Source organism: Pantherophis guttatus, chromosome 4 (genome assembly GCF_059756535.1).
Source record: "Pantherophis guttatus breed Tessera chromosome 4, ASM5975653v1, whole genome shotgun sequence".
In the NCBI taxonomy this organism is placed as follows: domain Eukaryota; kingdom Metazoa; phylum Chordata; class Lepidosauria; order Squamata; family Colubridae; genus Pantherophis; species Pantherophis guttatus.
In genome coordinates, this window is record NC_142066.1 from 159,821,720 (window position 1) to 159,842,246 (window position 20,527).

At 46.4% G+C, this 20,527-nt stretch overlaps 1 protein-coding gene across 1 annotated transcript; it reads right to left on the bottom strand.

Annotated features, from left to right (window-relative positions):
• Positions 1-317: 317 nt before the first annotated feature.
• Positions 318-18,199, bottom strand: LOC132709156 (uncharacterized). Its single transcript, XM_087894340.1, has 5 exons — positions 17,843-18,199; positions 15,474-15,606; positions 9,908-13,122; positions 1,419-1,473; positions 318-1,320 (listed from the first exon to the last, which is right to left on the bottom strand). Exons 2-5 carry the CDS (start codon positions 15,568-15,570, stop codon positions 680-682), a joined length of 4,008 nt encoding a protein of 1,335 aa, XP_087750466.1. The 5' UTR covers positions 15,571-15,606; positions 17,843-18,199; the 3' UTR covers positions 318-679.
• Between the last annotated feature and the right edge of the window lie 2,328 nt (positions 18,200-20,527).

A 20,527-nucleotide genomic window follows, 5' to 3' on the forward strand; every position in this document is an offset into this window, starting at 1 on the left:
GCAAGCAGAGAAGGGAGGAGGGAGGTGGAGTGGAAGAGACGAACAATCAACTGCTTGTTTTCAGAAGTTGTGGGGGCTTCAATTTTATTTATGATTTTTTTCTTTAACATCCAAACGTGCTTGGGGAACCGTGTATTGTCTGGGTTAATATACTTTGCATACAATTCTGATAATGATATTACCATTTAAATATACATAATCATAATCTTTCAATTTTGAATATTTGTGTATACATAGTAATTATAATAGGCTATTATATTTCAGGATACATAATGCTATTTTCCCAATTTCTACTTTCGACTTCTTTTCTTCTAATATTTCTTGCGTTGGTGGCTTCTCAGCCTGATATACCTCAAATGATTGACAGATGGGAAGCCCGGGAGTGTCTGTGCTTCCAAAGGGACAGGGGTCCAGGATGGGAGAGAATTAGGCTGTGGGGCCGGTTGATACTGGGGTGGGGTGGGGGGCAGGATTTTCACGTGGCTTTGAAGAAAGTCCTGTCATCCAAGGGGAGAAAGTGGGTTCTCAGGAGAAGGAATTGGCTCAGGGAGACTCAGCCATGAGTCTCAGGTACTTTGGAAGTCACCTGGCGAGGGCTGGATTAGAACACAGAACAGAAGGAAGGAAATGGAGGGCCTTTGGGAGAGTTGCCACTGTGGAGCAGAGGATCAATCAGTCTCTATGAAAACAACTTGAATTTTTCCTTGAACTTCTCCGCCATCAGCATGTCTTCCGTGTAATAAGGAGCATCCCCATTCTTCTGCACCAGTTGATCAATCATGGTCATCAGCTGGGCCACCTGAGCCTCTCGTTCTTCTCCTGTGGCCTTGTTGCCGAAAGCCAAGAACCGGTTCCCACAATGGTATGCCTCTTCCCTAAAACAGACACCTTCCCCAGATATGTATTCCTCCAGAGACCTTCCGTCCAGGTCCTCTTTCCGGGTGAACAAGAGGATCATGTAATTCAGGGCCCTAAAGCTGAACATCTCTCTGATCAGCTGAGCCACTTCCTTCTCGTCATGGGAGAAAAGGCCAGGACGCACGATGCGCAGAATGACATGTGGACCCGGGGAGCAAAACTTCATACACTTGCTCACTTCGGGAAGAGTTTTTCTCATGGGATAGCCAGTGTCCAAGATGCCAGGTGTATCGACCACCACAACCTTCCTGCCATTCAGCTGTGCCTCTTCTCTTTGGCAAGTTTTGGTCAGTAGTCTAAGTGACATCCCAGACACAAAGGCTTTTCTTCCCAGAATTGTGTTTCCTGTTGCACTTTTCCCGTTTCCGCCTTTGCCCACAAGGACGATCCTCCGCTCAGGTCCTACCAAACGGGGAAACAAGAAGGAGACGTGGTCAGCAGCTCCATCATTTTTCCCACCCCACCCCCACCCTGCCAGCCCCCAGGGCTCATGGCTTTACCTCCGAAGTTTGCAGTCCTACCCAGAGGAGTCGCCCAGGACAGATCTGGCGGTTTCTGCATGAAAAGAGAAACAGAATCAGCCAAAGGAGAAGCTGCCTTGCTCAGAAGTGGCCAGGAAGTGTCCTCTCCCAGAACGAACAGGCAGGACCTGAAGGGGCCTTAAAAGAGGGTCACCCCCTCCTCACTGCCCTTGAGGCAGTCATCGGATCCCTTCCCCCCTTTTTATGCAACCCTTCAAACTTTTGGATTCTGCACTTTGGGGCTTTCGGGAACAGTGGGCATTGATGCCCCAAATGGCTGGCAGTTCCCCGCAGCCAATGCGATGCTGAAGGGATCCTGTTCTCTGGGCCTTCAGCTGCAATTCCAGAATGACACCAAGTGCTCCCCAGACCCTCGTCCTCCGGGTTCCTCTCCCACCTGTCTCTTTGCTGGTAGGAATCCTTCCCGGGGGTTGAGGGGAAGCTCTGTGGTGGAGGCTCTTTGTTCCAACCTCTTCCATCCTGGGCAAGCAACGTTTGCTGGAAATGCTGATTGCACCCATGCATGCCTGCCCCCACCTGATGCTGCCTCCTAGGATACTTCCCTGCCCTTTGGCACTCCTGTCAGGTCTGCCATCTCCAACATATGCAGCTTTGCTGGCATTTTGCCATGAAATGTAGGGAGAAGTCAGGGTGATAGGAGGGGGGAATGACAGGGTGTCAGGAACCAGAGGTGTTAGTCTGGAACAGTCCAGCTGATCAAGGACAGTGCTGGGAAGATGGAATGCAATGGGAGATGTAAAAAATGCAGGCCTTGCTTGTGCTGTCACCAGTGATGGGATTCAACCAGTTCGCACCACTTCGGGAGAACCGGTGGTTAACTTTCTGAACAGTTTGGCAAACTGGTTGTTGGAAGAAATCATTAGGGCACAGAACCGGTTGTTAAATTACTTGAATCCCACCACTGGCTGTAACCACTTGACTTTAGTAAAACCAACACCTTCAATTCAACGATGGAATCGAGGGTCTTTCTTTCCTAAATGATCCAGTCGGGACAAGCCTGACAGTCTATGTTCAAGACCTCAAGGGCCCATCCCTCCAGCAATCTTGCTGAATTCAAGCAACTCTGATGCTCCCTCATCCCAAGCATAGGTGACTTGGATCAGGCCTGGCCCCCCCCTAGGAGTTTCCCCCAAGTAGCCCTGCCAGGTCCCACTCAGCCTTGGGACACTCTGATGTGCTTGTCCCGTAAGTTGGGCTCCAACTACAGCCGGTTGACGTATCTCCCCCAATTCTCGGAAACAGTTCTCTGCAAAGTCTCCATCAGCTCAGAGACCTGCCTCTCCTGCTCAGCTCCCACAGCCCAATGATTGAACCCACAGACGGATCAGGCCCCACAGAGCCTCGTTGTTGGACTAAGAGGAGGAAGAGGAGCTGCTTTTGATTCTTGGGAGCCTAAAGATTTGGAGGATCGAGTAGAGACAGAGCGACATTCTCTCTTTGGTATTTTGGTGTGGTGAGTATTTTTTCTCTCGCTTTGACTTTTACATCTCCTATGTGGGACAAACAGGAAGGCAATTAAAAACAAGGGTTTGTGAATATCAACTAGAACTTAAACAGCACAACCAAAAATCCCTGATCTCGACCCACATTGACAATGAACAACAGCTGTTCGATTGGGAAGGAACAAAAATCATCGGCCATATCAGCACCCACCACACACATGAATTTATTGAAGTCTGGTATTCTATCAAAAGGGATGCAGTGGCTCAGTGGCTAAGACACTGAGCTTGTCGATCAAAAGGTTGGCAGTTCAGCGGTTCGAATCCCTAGTGCCGCGTAACGGGGTGATTTCCCATTACTTGTCACAGCTTCTGCCAACCTAGCAGTTCGAAAGCAGGTAAAAAATGCAAGTAGAAAACCGGACCACCTTTGGTGGAAAGGTAACAGCGTTCCGTGCGCCTTTGGCATTCAGTCATGCCGGTCACATGACCACGGAGACGTCTTCGGACAGCGCTGGCTCTTCGGCTTTGAAACGGAGATGAGCACCGCCCCCTAGAGTCGGGAACGACTAGCACATATGTGCGAGGGGAACCTTTACCTTCTTATTCTACCAAAGGAGCAATTCACAAGCATATGGATCTAGATCCAGGATATGAATACATAAGAAACCAGACTATTCGAACGACCAATCAACAAGCGAACCAATCAGCTGCTCAGAATTCAAATATAGCTCCAAACAAACAACCAATCACACGACCTACTGACCTACTGACCCACAAGACATTGATAAGCTAAGAAAAATAGGACAAGAAAATCCTGCTGATGACGTTACCTAGCCTGGTAATGAAATGTTCAGAAATGAAATTGAAACAAGCTTGGAGAGTAAACCTTGGCCAACATCTCATATGTCTCCAGCTCCCAGAATGGACTTCCAGGCACCCCTTCACACAAGCCAGAGCATGAGGGTCCCCAATTACACCTACACACCCCAACTGCAGCCATAAATTTTTGAATCCCACCATGAAGTCAAATGGGATCAAATTATTCTCCAGAGCACCATAGGCAGGGGCGAAATGCTACCGGTTTGCACCAGTTCGAGCAAACCGGTAGTAAAAGAAAAAGCTACCGGGAGGACTTCCAGTGGCATCGCAGGCGCTGACAGATGCTCCTTTCGGACCGTCAGCCCCGCGATTTTGTTAAAACCGCCAAGACAGTGCAAATCAGCTGTCTGGTGGCTTGGAAACCTTCCCCTCGAGAGAAGAGAGGAAGGTGAGCAGCCGGACTAAGGTAGAGCTCCCCAAAAGCCCTAGGAGCAATTCTGGGGCTTGGAGGGTGAGAGCTCCCTGGTAGTCTAGCTGAGCTCCGAATCTGATGCTTTTCTGCTTCAAGCAGAACAAGACACCGTGACCACCCCTGCAATCAACATTCAGATTCAAAATAAGCTTAAAGCAGGCAGAACAAAAACAGGAGTCCTAGCAACTGCAAGTACTGAACTTTAACTCTGTGTCTATATTTCTTCCTTCTAAGACTTTTAAAATGAAAGCAAAAATGGCGCCTGAACTGTAACAGGGCATGAAAGTGAAAGTGATAGTGAAAGTGATAGTTAACATCGTTAGCGCTTCTGAGGCTGTTTAAGATTGCTGGGTTCTACAACAAAGAAAGAAAGATTTAAAGTGGAAAGGCTACACTTTGGATTTTAAATAAACTATAATACTTTTAAAAGATTTTAAAATATTTGGATTTATTGATTTGGTTGCTGTAGGAAGTATAAATTGAAAGCTAAAAATGGCTTCTAAGCAGATAAAATCTGGCTTTAAAAGTGCTGGAGGATCGCCAGCACAACCATCAAAACTACAATCTTTGTCTACTTCAAACCCACAAATATTGACTTTGGAAGTTCTACAGGAATCTCTGCAGGACGCTTTGAAGCAACAAACCTCTTTTTTAGAGGAGAAAATTAAGGGAGTGTCTGAAGAAATGGCTGAAATTAAAGAAGTTATACAAATTCGGAATAAGGAAATAAGAGAAGACATAGTAATGGCATTTCAGGGTCTGGCAAAACACATTGAATTGTTGGATGAAAGAGTAGAAGAAATTAACCAGTCCAATCTGAATTTGGAAAATAAAATGGATGAAGTTCAGACCAAGGTGGAAAGGGCAGACGATGAAGTGGTGATGTTACAGTATAGCGCGATGGAATTTGCCCTGAGAGTAAGAGGTTTGAGAGAACACAATCGAGAGAACTTGAGAGAGATCTTTGCAGAGGCTTTTGCATAGATAATGGAGAGCAACAAGCAGATCTCTCATTGCAAATTGACAAAATATATCGTGCTAATTCCTGGTTTGCCAGACAGAATCAATTGCCAAGAGACATTGTGATTTATTTTACAACGAGTAGGACCCGAAATGAAATTTTACAAGCTTTCTATAAAAATAAACTTCAAATTGCAGGACAAGAGGTTTTAGTGCTGAAAGAAATTTCCCCAAAAATGTTGAGAAGCAGAAAGGAGTTTGCTTTCTTGGTGGATGAACTTAGAAAATGACAGATTCAGTTTAGATGGGATGTTCCAGTTGGACTAATGGTGAATTATATGGGAGAAAGGTATCGCCTTAACACAATTTGGAAGGCAAGAAATTTTTATACTAATGTATTAAAGGCTGGATGCCCACCATCTCAGGAAATGAGGAGAAGAAAAGAAGAGCTGGCAATACAGGGACAGAAGGAAAGTAAACAGCCACAAGCTGCAGGAGAGACCTCGCTTATTGAAGAAGATTTATTGCGAAGGTTGTTGAGAGTGTGGTTGCGCAACAGCCTCCGCAGTACCTGGATGAAACCGTGTATCTAGACCCATGCCGGTTCAGCTTCAGGCCTGGATACAGCACGGAAAGGGCATTGGTCGCGTTGGTTGATGATCCCTGGAGGGCTCGGGACAGGGGTTGTTCCTCTGTTCTGGTCCTATTAGATCTCTCAACAGTTTTTGATACCATCAACCATGGTATCATGCTGCACCAGCTGGAGGGATTGGGGTGGGAGGCACTGTGTTGCGGTGGTTCTCCTCCTATCTCTCTGACCGGTCACAGTCTGTGTTGGCAGAGGGGCAGAGGTCGACCTCGAGGTGCCTTGTTTGTGGGGTGCCACAAGGGTCGGTCCTCTCGCCACTCCTGTTCAACATTTATGTGAAGCCACTGGGTGAGATCATCCGTGGATTTGGGGTGCGGTGCCATCTGTACGCTGATGACACTCAGCTGTACATCTCCACCTCAAACCACCCCAACGATGCCCTTGAAGTGATGTCCCAGTGTCTGGAGGCCGTGCAGGTCTGGATGGGGAGAACAGGCTTTGACTCAACCCTTCCAAGACCGAGTGGCTGTGGATGCCGGCATCCCGATATAGCCAGCTGATGCCATCGCTGGCTATTGGGGGCGAGTCATTGACCCCCACAGAGGGTGCTCGCAACTTGGGATCCTCCTGGACACACGGCTGTCTTTAGAAGAGCACACAATGGCCGTTGCCAGAGGGGCTTTTTATCAGATTCGCCTGATACGCCAGTTGTACCCCTTTCTGAGTCGGGATTCCTTATGCACAGTCACTCATGCTCTCGTCACTTCTCGCCTGGACTACTGCAACGCTCTCTACATGGGGCTCCCCTTGAGGAGCACCCAGAGGCTCCAACTGGTCCAGAATGTGGCCGCGCAGGTGATTACGGGAGCGACATGGCGCTCCCATATAAGACCTCTCCTGCGCGAGCTGCACTGGCTCCCAGTGGTCTTCCAGGAGCGCTTCAAGGTGTTGGTTCTCACCTTTAAAGCACTCCATGGCTTAGGGCCAGGGTATTTACGAGACCGCCTTCTGCTACCGATAACCTCCCACTGGCCAATACGCTCTCACAGAGAGGGCCTCCTCAGGGTGCCGTCGGTCAGGCAATGTCGGCTGGCGTCCCCCAGGGGGAGAGCCTTTTGTGTGGGAGCACCCGCCCTCTGGAATGAGCTACCTCCTGGAATACGGTTGATACCGGATCTCCGCACTTTCCGTAAGGCCCTGAAGACGTTTTTATTTCAGCAAGCCAGCCTGGCCTGAATAGGTTTTATGGGTTAGTTTTTAATTGTGTAGCTTGGGGTTTTAAATTAGGAGGCCGATTAATTTAATTTATTTTTAGTTATCTTAACTTTCATATTGTATGTTATTTTAATTTTCGGCTGTTCACCGACCTGAGTCCCTTCAGGGAGAAGGGCGGTATATAAATTCAATAAATAATAATAATAATAATAATAATAATAATAATAATAATAATAATAATAATAATAATAATAATAATAAAAAAGATCATAGTCAACCTAAGAATTATAGGCCAATATTGCTTTTAAATACTGATTATAAGATTTTTGCTGAAATACTAGCAAATAGGTTAATGGTAATTATGCGAAAAATGATTCATAATGACCAATCTGGATTTATAAGTGGGAGACAAATGAAAGGTAATGTAAGACAAATTGTAAACTTATTGGAATATTTGGAAAGGAACAACCAAGTCCCTGCAGCACTTATCTTTTTGGATGCGGAGAAGGCATTTGATTAATTGAATTGGCAATTTTTATTGAAAATAATAGAAAAGATGCAGTGTGGAGAATACTTTACACAATCTATTAGGGCAATATATCAGAGACAAACAGCACAAATAATAATTAATGGTGGTTTAACAGAAACTTTTAAAATTGAAAAAGGAACAAGACAGGGATGCCCCTTATCACCATTATTGCTTATTTTAACTTTGGAACCTTTACTGAATAAAATACGAGGGTCAAATAAAATAAAGGGAATTAAAATTAGACATCATGACTATAGATTAAGAGCATTTGCGGATGACTTGGTTGTTACTTTAACCCAACCAGTACAATCAGTTACAGGCTTACTGGTTATAATTAGCCAATACGGTCAAATGTCTGGATTTAAAATAAATAAACAAAAAACAAAGATAATAGCTAAAAATATGACGGTAAAGCAAAAAGAAGAACTAGAAAGACTAACAGGATTTGAAATAGTAAAAAAGGTTAAATATTTAGGGGTATATATTACAGCCTCAAATGTAAAATTATATAAAAATGATTATGAATTGCTATGGCAAAAAATACAGAAAGAGATGGAGAATTGGGGAAAACTACAATTATCTCTGTTGGGGAGAATAGCAGCAATAAAAATGAATGTTTTACCTAGGTTTTTATTTTTGTTTCAAATGATACCAATACTTAAGAAAGATGATAATTTGAGGGAATGGCAGAAGGGTATTAATAATTTTGTTTGGGCAGGGAAAAGACCGAGATAATGCAAGATATATGTGAAAGAGAAGGTCTTAAAATGCCTAATCTAAGATTATACTATGAAGCAGCTGTTTTAATAATAATTAGTGAGTGGATTAATTCAACAGAAGAAAGAATATTGAATATTGAAGGATATGATTTGTTATATGGCTGGCATGCTTATTTATTATATGACAAAAAGGTGGATAAGACCTTTAAAAGCCATATACTAAGGAATGCCTTGTTACGAGCTTGGAAGAAGTATCAATATAAGTTAAATTATAAGATACCTATATGGGCAATACCCAGACATGAGGTAGAGAATATAAGTGTAGAACAAAAGCAGGAGGTGATTACCTATAAAGAGCTTCTTAAAATGGAAGGCGGTATATTGCAGTTAAAAATCTATAAAGGCATTAAAAGAAGAAAAAATAATTCAAACTTGGTTTCAGTATGGACAGTTGCAAGCTAGATGGAAAGAAGACCAGAGAATTGGTATCATGCAGAAGGAGGAAAATTTGGTAAAACAAATTAGAGATCAAAGCCAAATGCATATAAAAAGATTATATAATATATTGATAGAAATAGACTCAGAAACGGAATTAGTTAAGGATTGCATGATAAATGGGGTACAAAACATTCAGGAACCAATAATGATGGAAACTTGGGAAAAAATATGGGTTAGAAATGTAAAATTTACGCAAGCACAAAATTTAAGAGAAAATGTTTATAAAATGTTCTATAGATGGCATTTAGATCCTAAAAAGTTGGCTTGTATGTATCCAAATTTGCAATCTAAGTGTTGGAGATGTGATTGTGATGATGCTACTTATTATCACATATGGTGGACTTGTAAAAAAGTTAAAGCATTTTAGATTAAAATATGGTGAATTATCCAAAATATTCTTAAAAAGAAGATAAAGTTTACTCCACAATTGTTTTTGTTGGGTATAATCACAGATTATACGGTTATAGAGACTAAATTGATTTTAAATTTAATAACTGCAGCTAGACTTTTGGTAGCACAATATTGGAAGAAGGAAGATTTGCCTACTATTGAAGAATGGACATTAAAAGTGGCCAATTTGGCAGAAATGGTGAAAATTTCAGCATATTTGAAAGATCATTCACAAGAAAGATATATATCGGAATGGAGAAGATGGATTGATTATATTCAAAACAAATATCGGACTAAAAAGTATCAAATAGCTTATGAATGAATAGAAAAGTTAAGAGTATGTATATTTAGTTAAGTAAAAGGCGAGTTAAAGTGTCGAGGGGGGGATAGGAATCTGTAGTTAGTTAGTTTAGCTTAGCATATGATTGTTAATTGTTTTACCCTGTATTTTGTTCTGGGAAGTCCGGGGGGGGCAAGGGGGGCGGGGAGGGGGGGAAGGAAGGGGGGGAAGGGGAAATATTTGAATTTTTTTTCTTTTTTGTAAAACTTTTTAATAAAAAAAGAAAGAAAAGGAAAAAAAAGAACTGGTAGCAAACTGGTTCGGATTTCACCACTGACCAGAAGGCAGAGCAAGAAACAATGGCTGGGAATTAATCCAAAAGAGAAGCAAGAGAAACAGGACAAAGCAGGGATTCTAAGAATCTCTCTTTTACAGTCGGAATGTGGGAAGCGGTACCAGAGGTTCCAAACACTGTAGGAGATGCCAGGGAATTCTCTCTGCTCTCCTCCTCACATTCACCCAGAAGAGAATTACCTGTTCAGTCTTCTCTGCAGGATAGATGCAAGTGGTCTCCTCACTCCATCGGCTGATCTCAAGATGTGTCACAGCAGCACATCGGAATTGGTACTGAGTAGTGAGGTGCACATTTTCTAGGGTGAATTCATTCTTAGAACCTTCTACATGGAGACTTTTCCAGTTCTCCTCTCCTGCAGCCCGATATGCCACTTGGTACCCAGAGATTGAAGCCATCGCTTCGGCCATTGGATTAATAGTGATCAGGAAACTATTTGGTTTGACAGGCTGAACCTTAAGAGAGGGAGGACTTCTAAGAGCAGCTTCCAGCTCCTGACGTTCCTTGAGGATGTCCATGGTCAAGGTTAAACTTTTGGTCTCCACCATCTTTAAAGAGTCAAAGAAATCCTTCATGCTCTCAGTGCTCATTTTCCAGAACATTTCAGCAACCGCATTACGGCTTCCTCCATTTTGGGTGGGAGCAAAGAGAGCTGAATGGTTGAATCTGAAGTGCAGAGGGGTTCCTGACTCATCCTGAGCACACGGCAGGTCAGCCTCCTTGAGGGCCTCCAGGACAGGTGGGGTCCCCCCATCCGCAAAGGTGATCAGGAGTTGGATGTTATCCTTCACATCTTTTCCCAACATGGAGAGCATGGAATCAAAGACACATTTCTGGGCATGAGTTGAATGGGAAAGGAAGGCTTGGGCCACCAAGCAGATGGCATCCATGTGATCAATGCCCCCTGGGGTAGAGAAAAACTCCAGGAGCTGTTTCTCAACCAGTTTGTCTTGCTCTGCATCGCCAAATCCTGGCGTGTCAATGATTGTGAGAGAATAGGGAATTCGGAAACATTTCTGATGGTTCACCATGTAGGCTGTCACTTCAGACGTCCTGCTTCCAGCTTTACTTCTTTGGGTGATTTCATGAATGAGTTTGAATCTGAAATTATCTTCCCACTGGACACCCAGAATATAATTGATCATCCCGTTGATCAGAGTGGTTTTCCCAGACAGGGTTGCTCCCATCACCAGGATGACTTTGTTGGGCACTTCCAGGCTCTCCTTTCCAAGCTGGTACATGAGACAGGAGGTGGAGGCAACTGAGGGGACTTCCTCCAGAGTAAGTGCAAACACTAATGGCTGGCTGTCCTCCACCAGGAACCTTTTCTGAAGGAACTGTTGGGCTATGTTGTCTCTGCCTTCTTTTTCCAGTGATGTGGAGACCTCCAACTCCTCACTGGGGACACCCAGAGTTCCATTATCACACACGGCCAACACCCGTATTCTGTACACTGTCTGGGGATTCAGACCTTCGATAGAGTAAAATTCTGTTTTTCTCCCAGTCCTTTTTTCAGCCCATTGGTCCTTCCCAACTCCAGCCTCCACCGTTCTGTACTCCACCTTGTACTCCTTGACCACAATTCCTGAGGCAACGATACTGGGACTCATCCAGGCCACAGAGATGACAGAAGATGCTGCAGTGACCATTCTTAATTCCTCAGGAGGGCTGGTGGGAAGGGTCTTTATGGGTGGGCTCAGGTCACTGGATTTACTAAGGCCTGGCTTGCAACAAGCAGCATACTGGAACTGGTACTCTGTGTTTGGAGGCAGATCTTTCAGCAGGAACATCTCCCTGTTGTCCTCTGTCCTCATGGTCTTCCAGTTTTCGTCCCCTGCAACCTTGTACTTTACCAGATAGTTGGAGATGGAAGCCTTTCCATATTCAGCTGGCTGAAACTTCAGTTGAATGCTGTCGTGTCTCAGTTCACTGATCAGGAATTGGAGTGGTTTTGAGGGCAACTCATAGTTCTTGCTGACCAGCTCTCCATCCTCATAAAAGTGTACTGAGGCTCCTGGGGTGTCCACATCTGGTTTTGAGGCCACAACAAAGCGGACCTTCTCATTGGATTGATTGATACTGAAAAAGTCTTTGATGGATTTTGCAGCTTGGCGAGAATTGCGGGTCCTCTCCTTGTCTTCAAACCAGGCCATGCCTTCCTTCACCCCAGGACTGGATCTTGTGGACTTGGTTGATTCTTGCAAGAATTGCTCCTGAAGCCACTTCTGTAAGCTCAACAGAAATGGCTCCTCTTCACGTAAAGAAGTGAATGTAAAGGAGACCACATGTACATTCTGGGGGTCCAGAACTATTTCTTCCAGCTTGTTCTGAGATGAGATAACTTCTATATTATTTAGAATAGTCAGATAAGATTTGACAAAGTTAATTTCTCTTTTTTTGCTGTCCAGAAATTGATGGAGTCTTTGGCTGTTGAAGGGCGACTGGTTGACGGACATCAAGAGGTCCACCAGGGTCCCTTCCTCCTGCCCTCCTCCCCGGATGGAAGGCAACATTCTGGCCAGCTCTTTCTGGAAAGTCTGCCTGTGTTGCTTGCAGAGATCCTTGAACTGCTGGATCTTCCTCTGGATCTCAGGGAAGGTCTCAGCAATGGGATTCTTGGCTAGATCGTTGCTTTGCATCTGGATTTCATTGAGATCCTCCAAGATCATTTTAGCATCAAAGATCAACGTTAGGCTGATCTCACGGACCATCTTAGCTGCTGTGGTGTCCAGCTTGGTCAGAGGGTAGAGCCAGACCCTCATAGGCACAGCCTTCTCCCCATCTTTCCCTAACATTTTTGGGAGAGTTTCATAAACTTTCATGGCATCTTGGAAAGTGACTGGATTTCTCTCCAAAGAAAAGTCTCCATGGAATTTGCACCTGAACTTCAGAGCATCCTCTTTCTCCTTCGCAGTCAGTTGGACCTCTGCTTCTCCTCCAATAGATATTTCCTTCGTGAGTGTAGCCCGGAGGTTTCCCTCTATATTTTTTACCATCTCCTTTGAAGAAACTTCTCGGTCAAAGACAAAAAAGGCCTGGGCTCCATAGAGGATGGCGGTGACCACATGGGTGGCTGTGCCATGCTCAAAGACGGCTTTGTGAGAGATATTCTGGATTCCTAGGTGGTTCATTGTCAGCTGTTCATACCTGGTGGTGGTTTTGTACTGAACGGTGACTCTGGCCTGTTTCTTGGACTTCTTTTTGTCATGAAGATACTTGGCTGACCCTCCCACTTCAACCAGCCCTCCCAGGAAACTGGCCGTGAGGGAGGCTGAGATGTCCAGGGCAGAGCTCTTATCATCTATGCTGTCGGATGCAATGATTTCAGATTCAGTTTTGGGCTGAGGCTTGATGGTCAGGTCCTTCTGAAGAGAGTCGTAATCCCAAAGGGTGACTCCTGCATGGAACAGAAGAAAACAGGGACATGAATTGAACACTGTCTTCCAAAACACCTGCAGCTGGACAGAGGAGCTCCAGAGAGATGGGACAAGGGAGACATCATTTCCTCTAGTGGGCTCCTTCATTTGTTCTGTCTGACCATCACCTGCATGTTTTGCAAAATACCACAAACTCCAAAGGCTTTTGACTGAGTAGAGGGGAATGGGAACTGCTATGCACCTCTTGATCTCCACTCCCTGGAGAAACTGTGATTTTCATCACATGTTCTGACGTGATTTCTCTGTTCAGACCCCCCTCAGGAAAGGCACATCCCTCACTTCACCACTCTGTGAGATCTGAACTCCTTTTTAAAATCATTTACCAAACCATTTCAGTGACTTTGGTTCGGGAGAGGAAAATTCATCCCACGATTGGCAGTCAAGGGTGCCCCGCTGTGTGCCTGGCCAAAGGGTGGATATGCATTCCTAGGCAGAAGTCCCTACTTGCCTAGCTGCTACCATATTTTCCCCCAAAAAGCCCCACCCTGATTTTGTTGGGGTGGTGGTGGGCTTAATATAACTCTTCCCCCAAAATAAACCCGGTTGTTGGGTGTGGCCCACCGGCCCCTTGGTGCAGTGCAGATACTGCTAATTCTGGCCGCAGAGGCAGAGTGGGGGGAGAGAGAGGTGATCCAGATGTGCCGCACAGTTGCCTGGCTCCCAGGAGGCTCGTGGGAGGCTTATGCAGCATCACGGGCAGAGGGTGGAGATGGAGGCATGGGGGGTGGGGGAACAATCCTGATGCCTACTCCATGCAGCCACAAGCAAGCCCAGAGAAAAAACGGACTTCCCTTTGCCGCTTGGCACAGCACTGATACTGTTAAGTCCAAGGGCAGAGGGAGATGCAGTGGGGAGGAAGGAGATTGTTTCAAGGTAGATTTATTCGTCAGTAAAAGCCCCCTCTCCCCCCTTAACAAACCATCATTACAGGTATATATCTACATAAGGCAGGAACCATAACTACCTCACAGACGCAGCTGAAGGCAGCTCCTCGAGAGTCAGGAATACATCTCAAACAGATTCTGCCAAGGCTGCAGACATAAACCCTGTAACAGAGATCTGGACAGGCTGCATGGCTGCGTGTCAGCTTTGGAAGCCATATTAGCCCTGGAAGTTTCCACGCTGCCACCTTCTCATGTGTGGGAAAGTAGGAGGGGGGATTCAGTAGAGGGAATGTAGTTAGACAAAATAGCATTCTTCCTTTCGGTCAAGGTCGTGACAGTCCTGCATCTGGAGAAGGAGTGGTCGGAGTGATGTCTCAAGATGGGACGGATGGGGATTGGGACGTGTGAGGGACCGATGGGTGCAGGGGATGGATTTGGGGGTCTTGAGTCACTGAGGGAAAACCCGGAACTCTCAGATTTGGGCTTTTCCAGATGTGCCAGTATATCTATTCTAATAAATGGAACGTTGAGAAAATGCTTGCCTTGGAGTTTTTAATTGGAGTTGGGGTTTTCTGGAACGCTGACACTGCGTGGCTCACAGGAGGAGAGTAGGAGGCTTGTGCGGCAGCACCAGCAAGAGGTGGAGGAGGAGAGTGGGGGCAGCCAATCCTGATGCCCCGCACAGATGCCTATCCGGCAGGGCCACACACAAACCAAGTCACAGTGGGACAGAGCGGGTGGCACATTGGGATTGCCTGCCTCCCCCCCACCCCCAGCCCCATGCCTCTGGCTTCACCTGGCTTCACCCCACACTATTCACCCAGAGGGAGACGAAGCTTCATCTGTTTGCAAATGGGACACTTTGAAACAGAGCTAATTGCTCCTTTTCAAAGTCTCCCATTTGCAAGCAGGTGAAGCTTTGAGCCTCCCTCATTTCTCTGTCTGGGCAAAAAGTGTTTGGGCGCCTATGGATCACTTGCTAACGGAGCATTTTGGCTGGCTGCGTCGCTTGGCCTCCTGCTCCAGTGCTGGGCTGGTACGGGAAGAAGTGAGCCAGTGGCCACGTGGACTCCTACTGCGCATGCAGGTGCTGACGCAGTGAGGCAGTGGTCAGAGCGTAGAGCCACGGGGCTCCTAAGGGGAGCCGGTGTGCATGTCGGGCACTTCCATGCCTGCCTCGTCATGGTGGCACTCAAAAAGTTAAGACACTCCCGAAAATAAGCCCTAGTGCTTATTTAAGGGCCCGAAAGAAAATAAGACCGGGTCTTATTTGGGGGGAAATACGGGTATTAGCAGGCCATGGGCCCAGGAGTCCCACTCTGAAGCATCCCTGGGCTGAGCCCATGCACTGATGGCAGCTCCAGTCTTCTTCCTGCCAGAGTTTCCCGCAGGAGATGCCCATCCGCTTCTTGTCTTCCGGCTCCTACCTGGGATGAGGGTATCCCTGCGGCAGTCGTACAGCATCCCCAGCTGGAAGGGGCGGCCCAGGGCTGGGGTCTCAATGGGGGCCTCTGCCTGGGCCATGCTTGGCTCCTGAGTGCCGCTGGTCCTTCTGGTTCCCTGTAAGAGAGGAGAAACTTCTGGAGGATGCCAGAACTGACCGATGACTCTCCGAGGGGACGCAGGATGTGGCCACCCTCCACCCACTGATGTCGGTTTGCTTTGTCAGGGAATTCCACACCTTCTGTGTCCAAAGGGAGTCAGAAAACTCTGACGTGAACTTGAAGTTTTATAACAAGGAATATATATTTATAAGATGCGGCAAACAAGGCGGCCAGGGGAGCAGGAGCATCGTGAGGTAAATCATCAGGTAAACCCCAGAACAGCAGAGACAGAAGAAAAAAGGCGGGAAAAAGAGAAACTCCCCCTTCTCCCCCAGCAACCAATCATAACATAGATTGCCTCAGGCAGGGGCCCACGGTGCCTTCCAACCAGTCAGCGACAACCATGCTCTCTGGCCCAGTGTACATTTTGCTGTTTGAGTTATTAAAGGAAATATCTTAGAACAGGGGTGTCAAACTCACGTTGTCACATCGTCGTTACGTGACGTATTATGACTTTCCCCCCTTCGCTAAACAGTGGGTGCGGGTGGCCACGGGCCGTGAGTTTGACACCCGTGTCTTAGAACTACTCCAATTTTATAGCTGGACAGCATTTACACCGAGTTGTCCCGCAAGATCTTTGTGTCTTTGTATGCTCCATGGCTTTGTGATGACATCAGCCAAGTTGTTTTCTGAGAGAGAATAAATTAGGTCTATTCAGTGGTGGGCTGCAAATTTTTTAACAACTGGTTCTCTGGCTGGGTAGGCGTGGCCCGTTGATCATGTGACTGGGGGGTGATGTCACTCATCACACCCAGCCCCGCCTCCTGTCCACCCGCCTCAAAGGCAGAGGTAGGATTCAGCCGGTTAGGACTAATCCCACCACTGGATGGCACCACCCCTTCCCATTGTTCAGCCTGTTTTCTGGCTGTTTTGGGGGGCGTTTTCAGGCCATTTTTTAGGGCTGTCCCAAAAAGCAGGCCGAAAAACAGGAGGGGGCGGGGCCAGCCAGTGGTGGGATTTGCCGGTTCTCCAAACTGCACCTAATCTTAACTACCGGTTTGCCAGAACCGGTGCGAACCTCTGGGTCTATTGCATTTTCTTTCGTCGCTTCTCTTGACGTAATAAATACTTTAGGTCAACATGTTTGCTTCTCTCACACCTGTTGCCATTTGTGTACATGTTGTGTTATCTTCAAACGCTGGTTTCATGCTCTTTGCTTCACTATCCACATCCTTTAACTATTGTGTCTACCGTGATAACTCTGAACACAATTCTGACAATGCTATGAGCTCCGCCTCAGCCGTGGAATTGGCAACGGAAGTCCGTTTTCTCGATGGCCAGCCAACTAGTCGCCTGTTTGCACACATGACAATACAGTCCTGAGGTTGACCTTGTATCTTGTACACAGATCATCCCTAAGTGCAACCAATGCCGTTTCTGTCCTATATCCAAGCCTGAATTATGAAGACTGCTAAAGTTTTGGATAATCCATTTCATCCAGAAACCTCTGGAGCTGCCACACAGCCACCCTCTCCAGAAACTTCCCCCAAAAGGAAGATGGGTTGATCTTTGGATGACCTCAGAGGTCATCTAGTCCAACCCCCTGCTCATGGATGAGACCCTTACAGAATCATAGAATCACAGAGTTGGAGGGCACCTTGGAGGTCCAGAGATGAAGCACCCATGACGTCTGGTGGAAAGCAGTTCCACTGGTGAATTGTTCTCACTGTTAGGAAGTTTCTCCTTAATCCCAAATTGTTTCTCCCCTTGATGAATTTCTGTCCATTCTTGGAAACCATCCAAGGAGAGAAGCAACCTAGAACCAAGGTGAGACCCCCCCCCACCCTCTCACCCGCAGAGGGCAAAGCGTGATCCCTCCAGGGAGACCAAAATTTGGAATTGTGGGCGGGGGAGATGGAATTGAGGAGGATAATTGGGGGAGGAGGGTTGTCGGAAGAAGGAGTTGCTTCCCTACTCCCGATTTGTGGTCTCACCTTATTTGGCTGCCAGGAGAGAATTCAGCAGCCTTCAGAAAAGGAGCAATTGTTGCTAAGTTCCCTGCTTTTCTCCTCCTTCCCCCCCTCCAACCTGAAGTTCCCTTTCCTACCAAGGAAGATGGGATCCTAAACATCCCAGGATCCCCTTCCCAATGTTAGGATCTCATCTACTAACGTCCTTCCATTAGCCCCCCTCCCCTCCCCCATTGACTTTGCTAACATTAGGATCTCCGCTGCCCTTGGGAAGCCCCTTACCTGCCCTTCCCCCTGACCCCGGCAAGGGGGTGCAGCTGCCGCCCACTTCCTCCAAAGGCTGGACCACCGCTCTGCCCGTCCAGTCCCGGGTTCAAGGCTCAGCCTGGGAATTGTAAGGAAAGCCTCGTCTTCTGCTTTCTCTTCAGGGCGTTCAGAAAACGAAAGAGAAAAGACCAGGAAAAAACAAACAAAAAAGTTCGTTTCCTCTTGAATGATTCATGTGGAAGTCTCTGTACTTTGCAAGAAAAAATAAACAGGAAATGTGTTTGAGAAATGAGTTCCACAACCGTCCAGCAGAGGGCAGCAAAGACCTCTCTTGGGCCTTCACTCCTCTAGGCAGATGTTTCCAAACTCCACAACTTTAAGATTTCTGGACTTCAACTCCCAGAATTAAACCATCAGCATTGCAGAGTGGGGAATCCTGGGAGCTGAAGTCCACAAGCCTTAAAGTTGCCAAGTGTGGAGACCCCCCTGCTCTGTAGAGCTGCTTCTGCTCATAGGGAATTTGACTGACATTCCTCCAGAATGTGGAGTATTCCAAGAGAGAGAAGAGTTGGGGTCTTCTGGAAGGAGGCAGGTCTTCCTCCCACTGCCCCCCCCGTCTATCTTCCCTTGTTAAGGTTAGAGACCCTCCCCACTCTCCACCCCATGGTTATCCCCCTGGGACCTCCCATTGGTCTGAGGGGAGGGGTCCAGAGGGGGACCTCGGACTTTGAGGCTCTCTCTGAAACAACTGAGATTGGCAGACAAGAAGACAAACAATATTATAAAATATGGGATTTATTTTATCTATGGCTAGATAATAAAACATGGAAATGAAATATGAAACATGAAATGAATGTTATAAATATAATATTTGAAAATAATTTTTATGAAGCAATAAAGCCATAGTTAAATAAAGGATAAATGAGGATACTTATTTGTTTGATATATGAGAAAGCAGATACTTATTAAACTTTGAATATGGGGACGAAGCACAAAAGATTTGTAACCGGTAGACACACTGTTTGCAATTGTATTGAATGATGGATTGATGTTTTACGTTTTGTTTTTAAATAATTTTTTTTTTTCAAAAAAAAGAAAGTTGAGATGGTGCCTCGGGCCTCTCTCTCTCTCTCCCTTTCCCTCCAGCCTCTCTACTTTTTCCTCAGGCCCCAGAAAAACCGAAGGCACGGGTACAGTATAGGTGGGACCTCAATCAACAGTAGTAACTGTGAGAGGATCTTGGAGTCCTAGTGGACAACCATTTAGATATGAGCCAGCCGTGTGCAGCAGCTGCACACAAGCCGACACAATCCTAAATTGCATTAACAGAGGGATAGAATCAAGACCACGTGAAGTGTTAATACCGCTTTATAAGGCCTTGGTAAGGCCACACTTGGAATCCTGCACCCAGTTTTGGTCGCCACCATGTAAAAGAGATGTTGAGGCTCTAGAAAGCGTGCAGAGAAGAGCAACCAAGATCATTAGGTGGCTAAACCATAGAAAGAAACTGGGTCTGTCTAGCTTGATGAAAAGAAGGACTAGAGGGGATATGATGGCAGTGTTCCAATATTTGAGGGGCTGCCCCAAAGAAGAGGGGGTCAACCTATTCTCCAAAGCACCTGAAGGCAGGACAAGAAGCAATGGGTGGAAACTAATCGAGGAGAGAAGCAACCTGGAACTAAGGAGGAATCTCCTAAGGGTGAGGACAATAAATCAGTGGAACAACTTGCCTCCAGAAGTTGTAAATGCTCCAACACTGGAGGCTTTTAAGAGGAGATTCGATAACTCATTGTCTGAGGTGGTATAGGATTGCCTGCCTAAGAAGGGGGATGGACTAGAAGACCTCCAAGGTCCCTTCCAGCTCTATTCTGCTTGATTGCACGTCTTTCTAGATATGGAGGTGGATCTTCTCAGCTTCCTCAGAGATCCAGCAGGCCTCACCTCTCACATTTCCTCTTCCTTGGCTTTAGAATCCCCGAATCCCAGAGTTGGAAGGGATCAGCTCAGTTTCAGCAACTGGCTTTTCTCCTCCCCTGAGGGCAACTCTGAAAGAGGAAGTTGAAGTGGAAAGTGAAAGCTCCAGTTCAGCTGAAGCATTTCTGAGAAATCTCCACAGATCCTGGAAAGCGAAAGTAGGGCTCGTTGTTAAGCAAGGAAGCTGGCTTGACCGAGGGGCCAGCAAATAGATCCTGCCTCTGTGGGACAGAGATTTATCTCAGCGTCCCTGCCGCTGTGGGGCAGCAGAGAAAGGGGTCAGCCTGGAGGAGTCCTACAGTTCTGTAAAATGAGATATTGGCTCGTTTTTTTGGGGGGATCTTCTGAACTTCTCTGAGAACTTTGACACTGAATGTCCTCAGAGCCGGCAAAGTCTCGAAGTAGCCCCCCCCTCTCTCTCCCTCTCTCTCTCTCTCTCTCTCTCTCTCTCTCTCTCTCTCTCACACACACACACACACACACACACACACACACACACACACACCCCTTGTGGATTGTGTGACTTCACCCTTGAACAATGTTCTGCAATTGATCCTTCTGCAGGGAGTGTGGGAGTGTAGGTGGATGGATGGATGGACAGATTGGTGAATGATAGATGGGTGGAGAGATGAATGGATGGATGGAGAGGTGAATGGATGGATGGAGAGATGCAGAGGAATGGATGAATGGATGCATGGATGGACAGATGGATGGGTGGACAGATGG

Coding starts and splice junctions, on each gene's coding strand:
- LOC132709156 (XM_087894340.1), bottom strand. CDS start 15,570: ATGGCCCAGGCAGAGGCCCCCATTGAGACCCCAGCCCTGGGCCGCCCC. Junction 1,474..9,907: donor CTGCAGAGAAGACTGAACAG/GTAATTCTCTTC, acceptor CTTTTCATGCAG/AAACCGCCAGATCTGTCCTG. Junction 1,321..1,418: donor TAGGACTGCAAACTTCGGAG/GTAAAGCCATGA, acceptor CCCGTTTGGTAG/GACCTGAGCGGAGGATCGTC.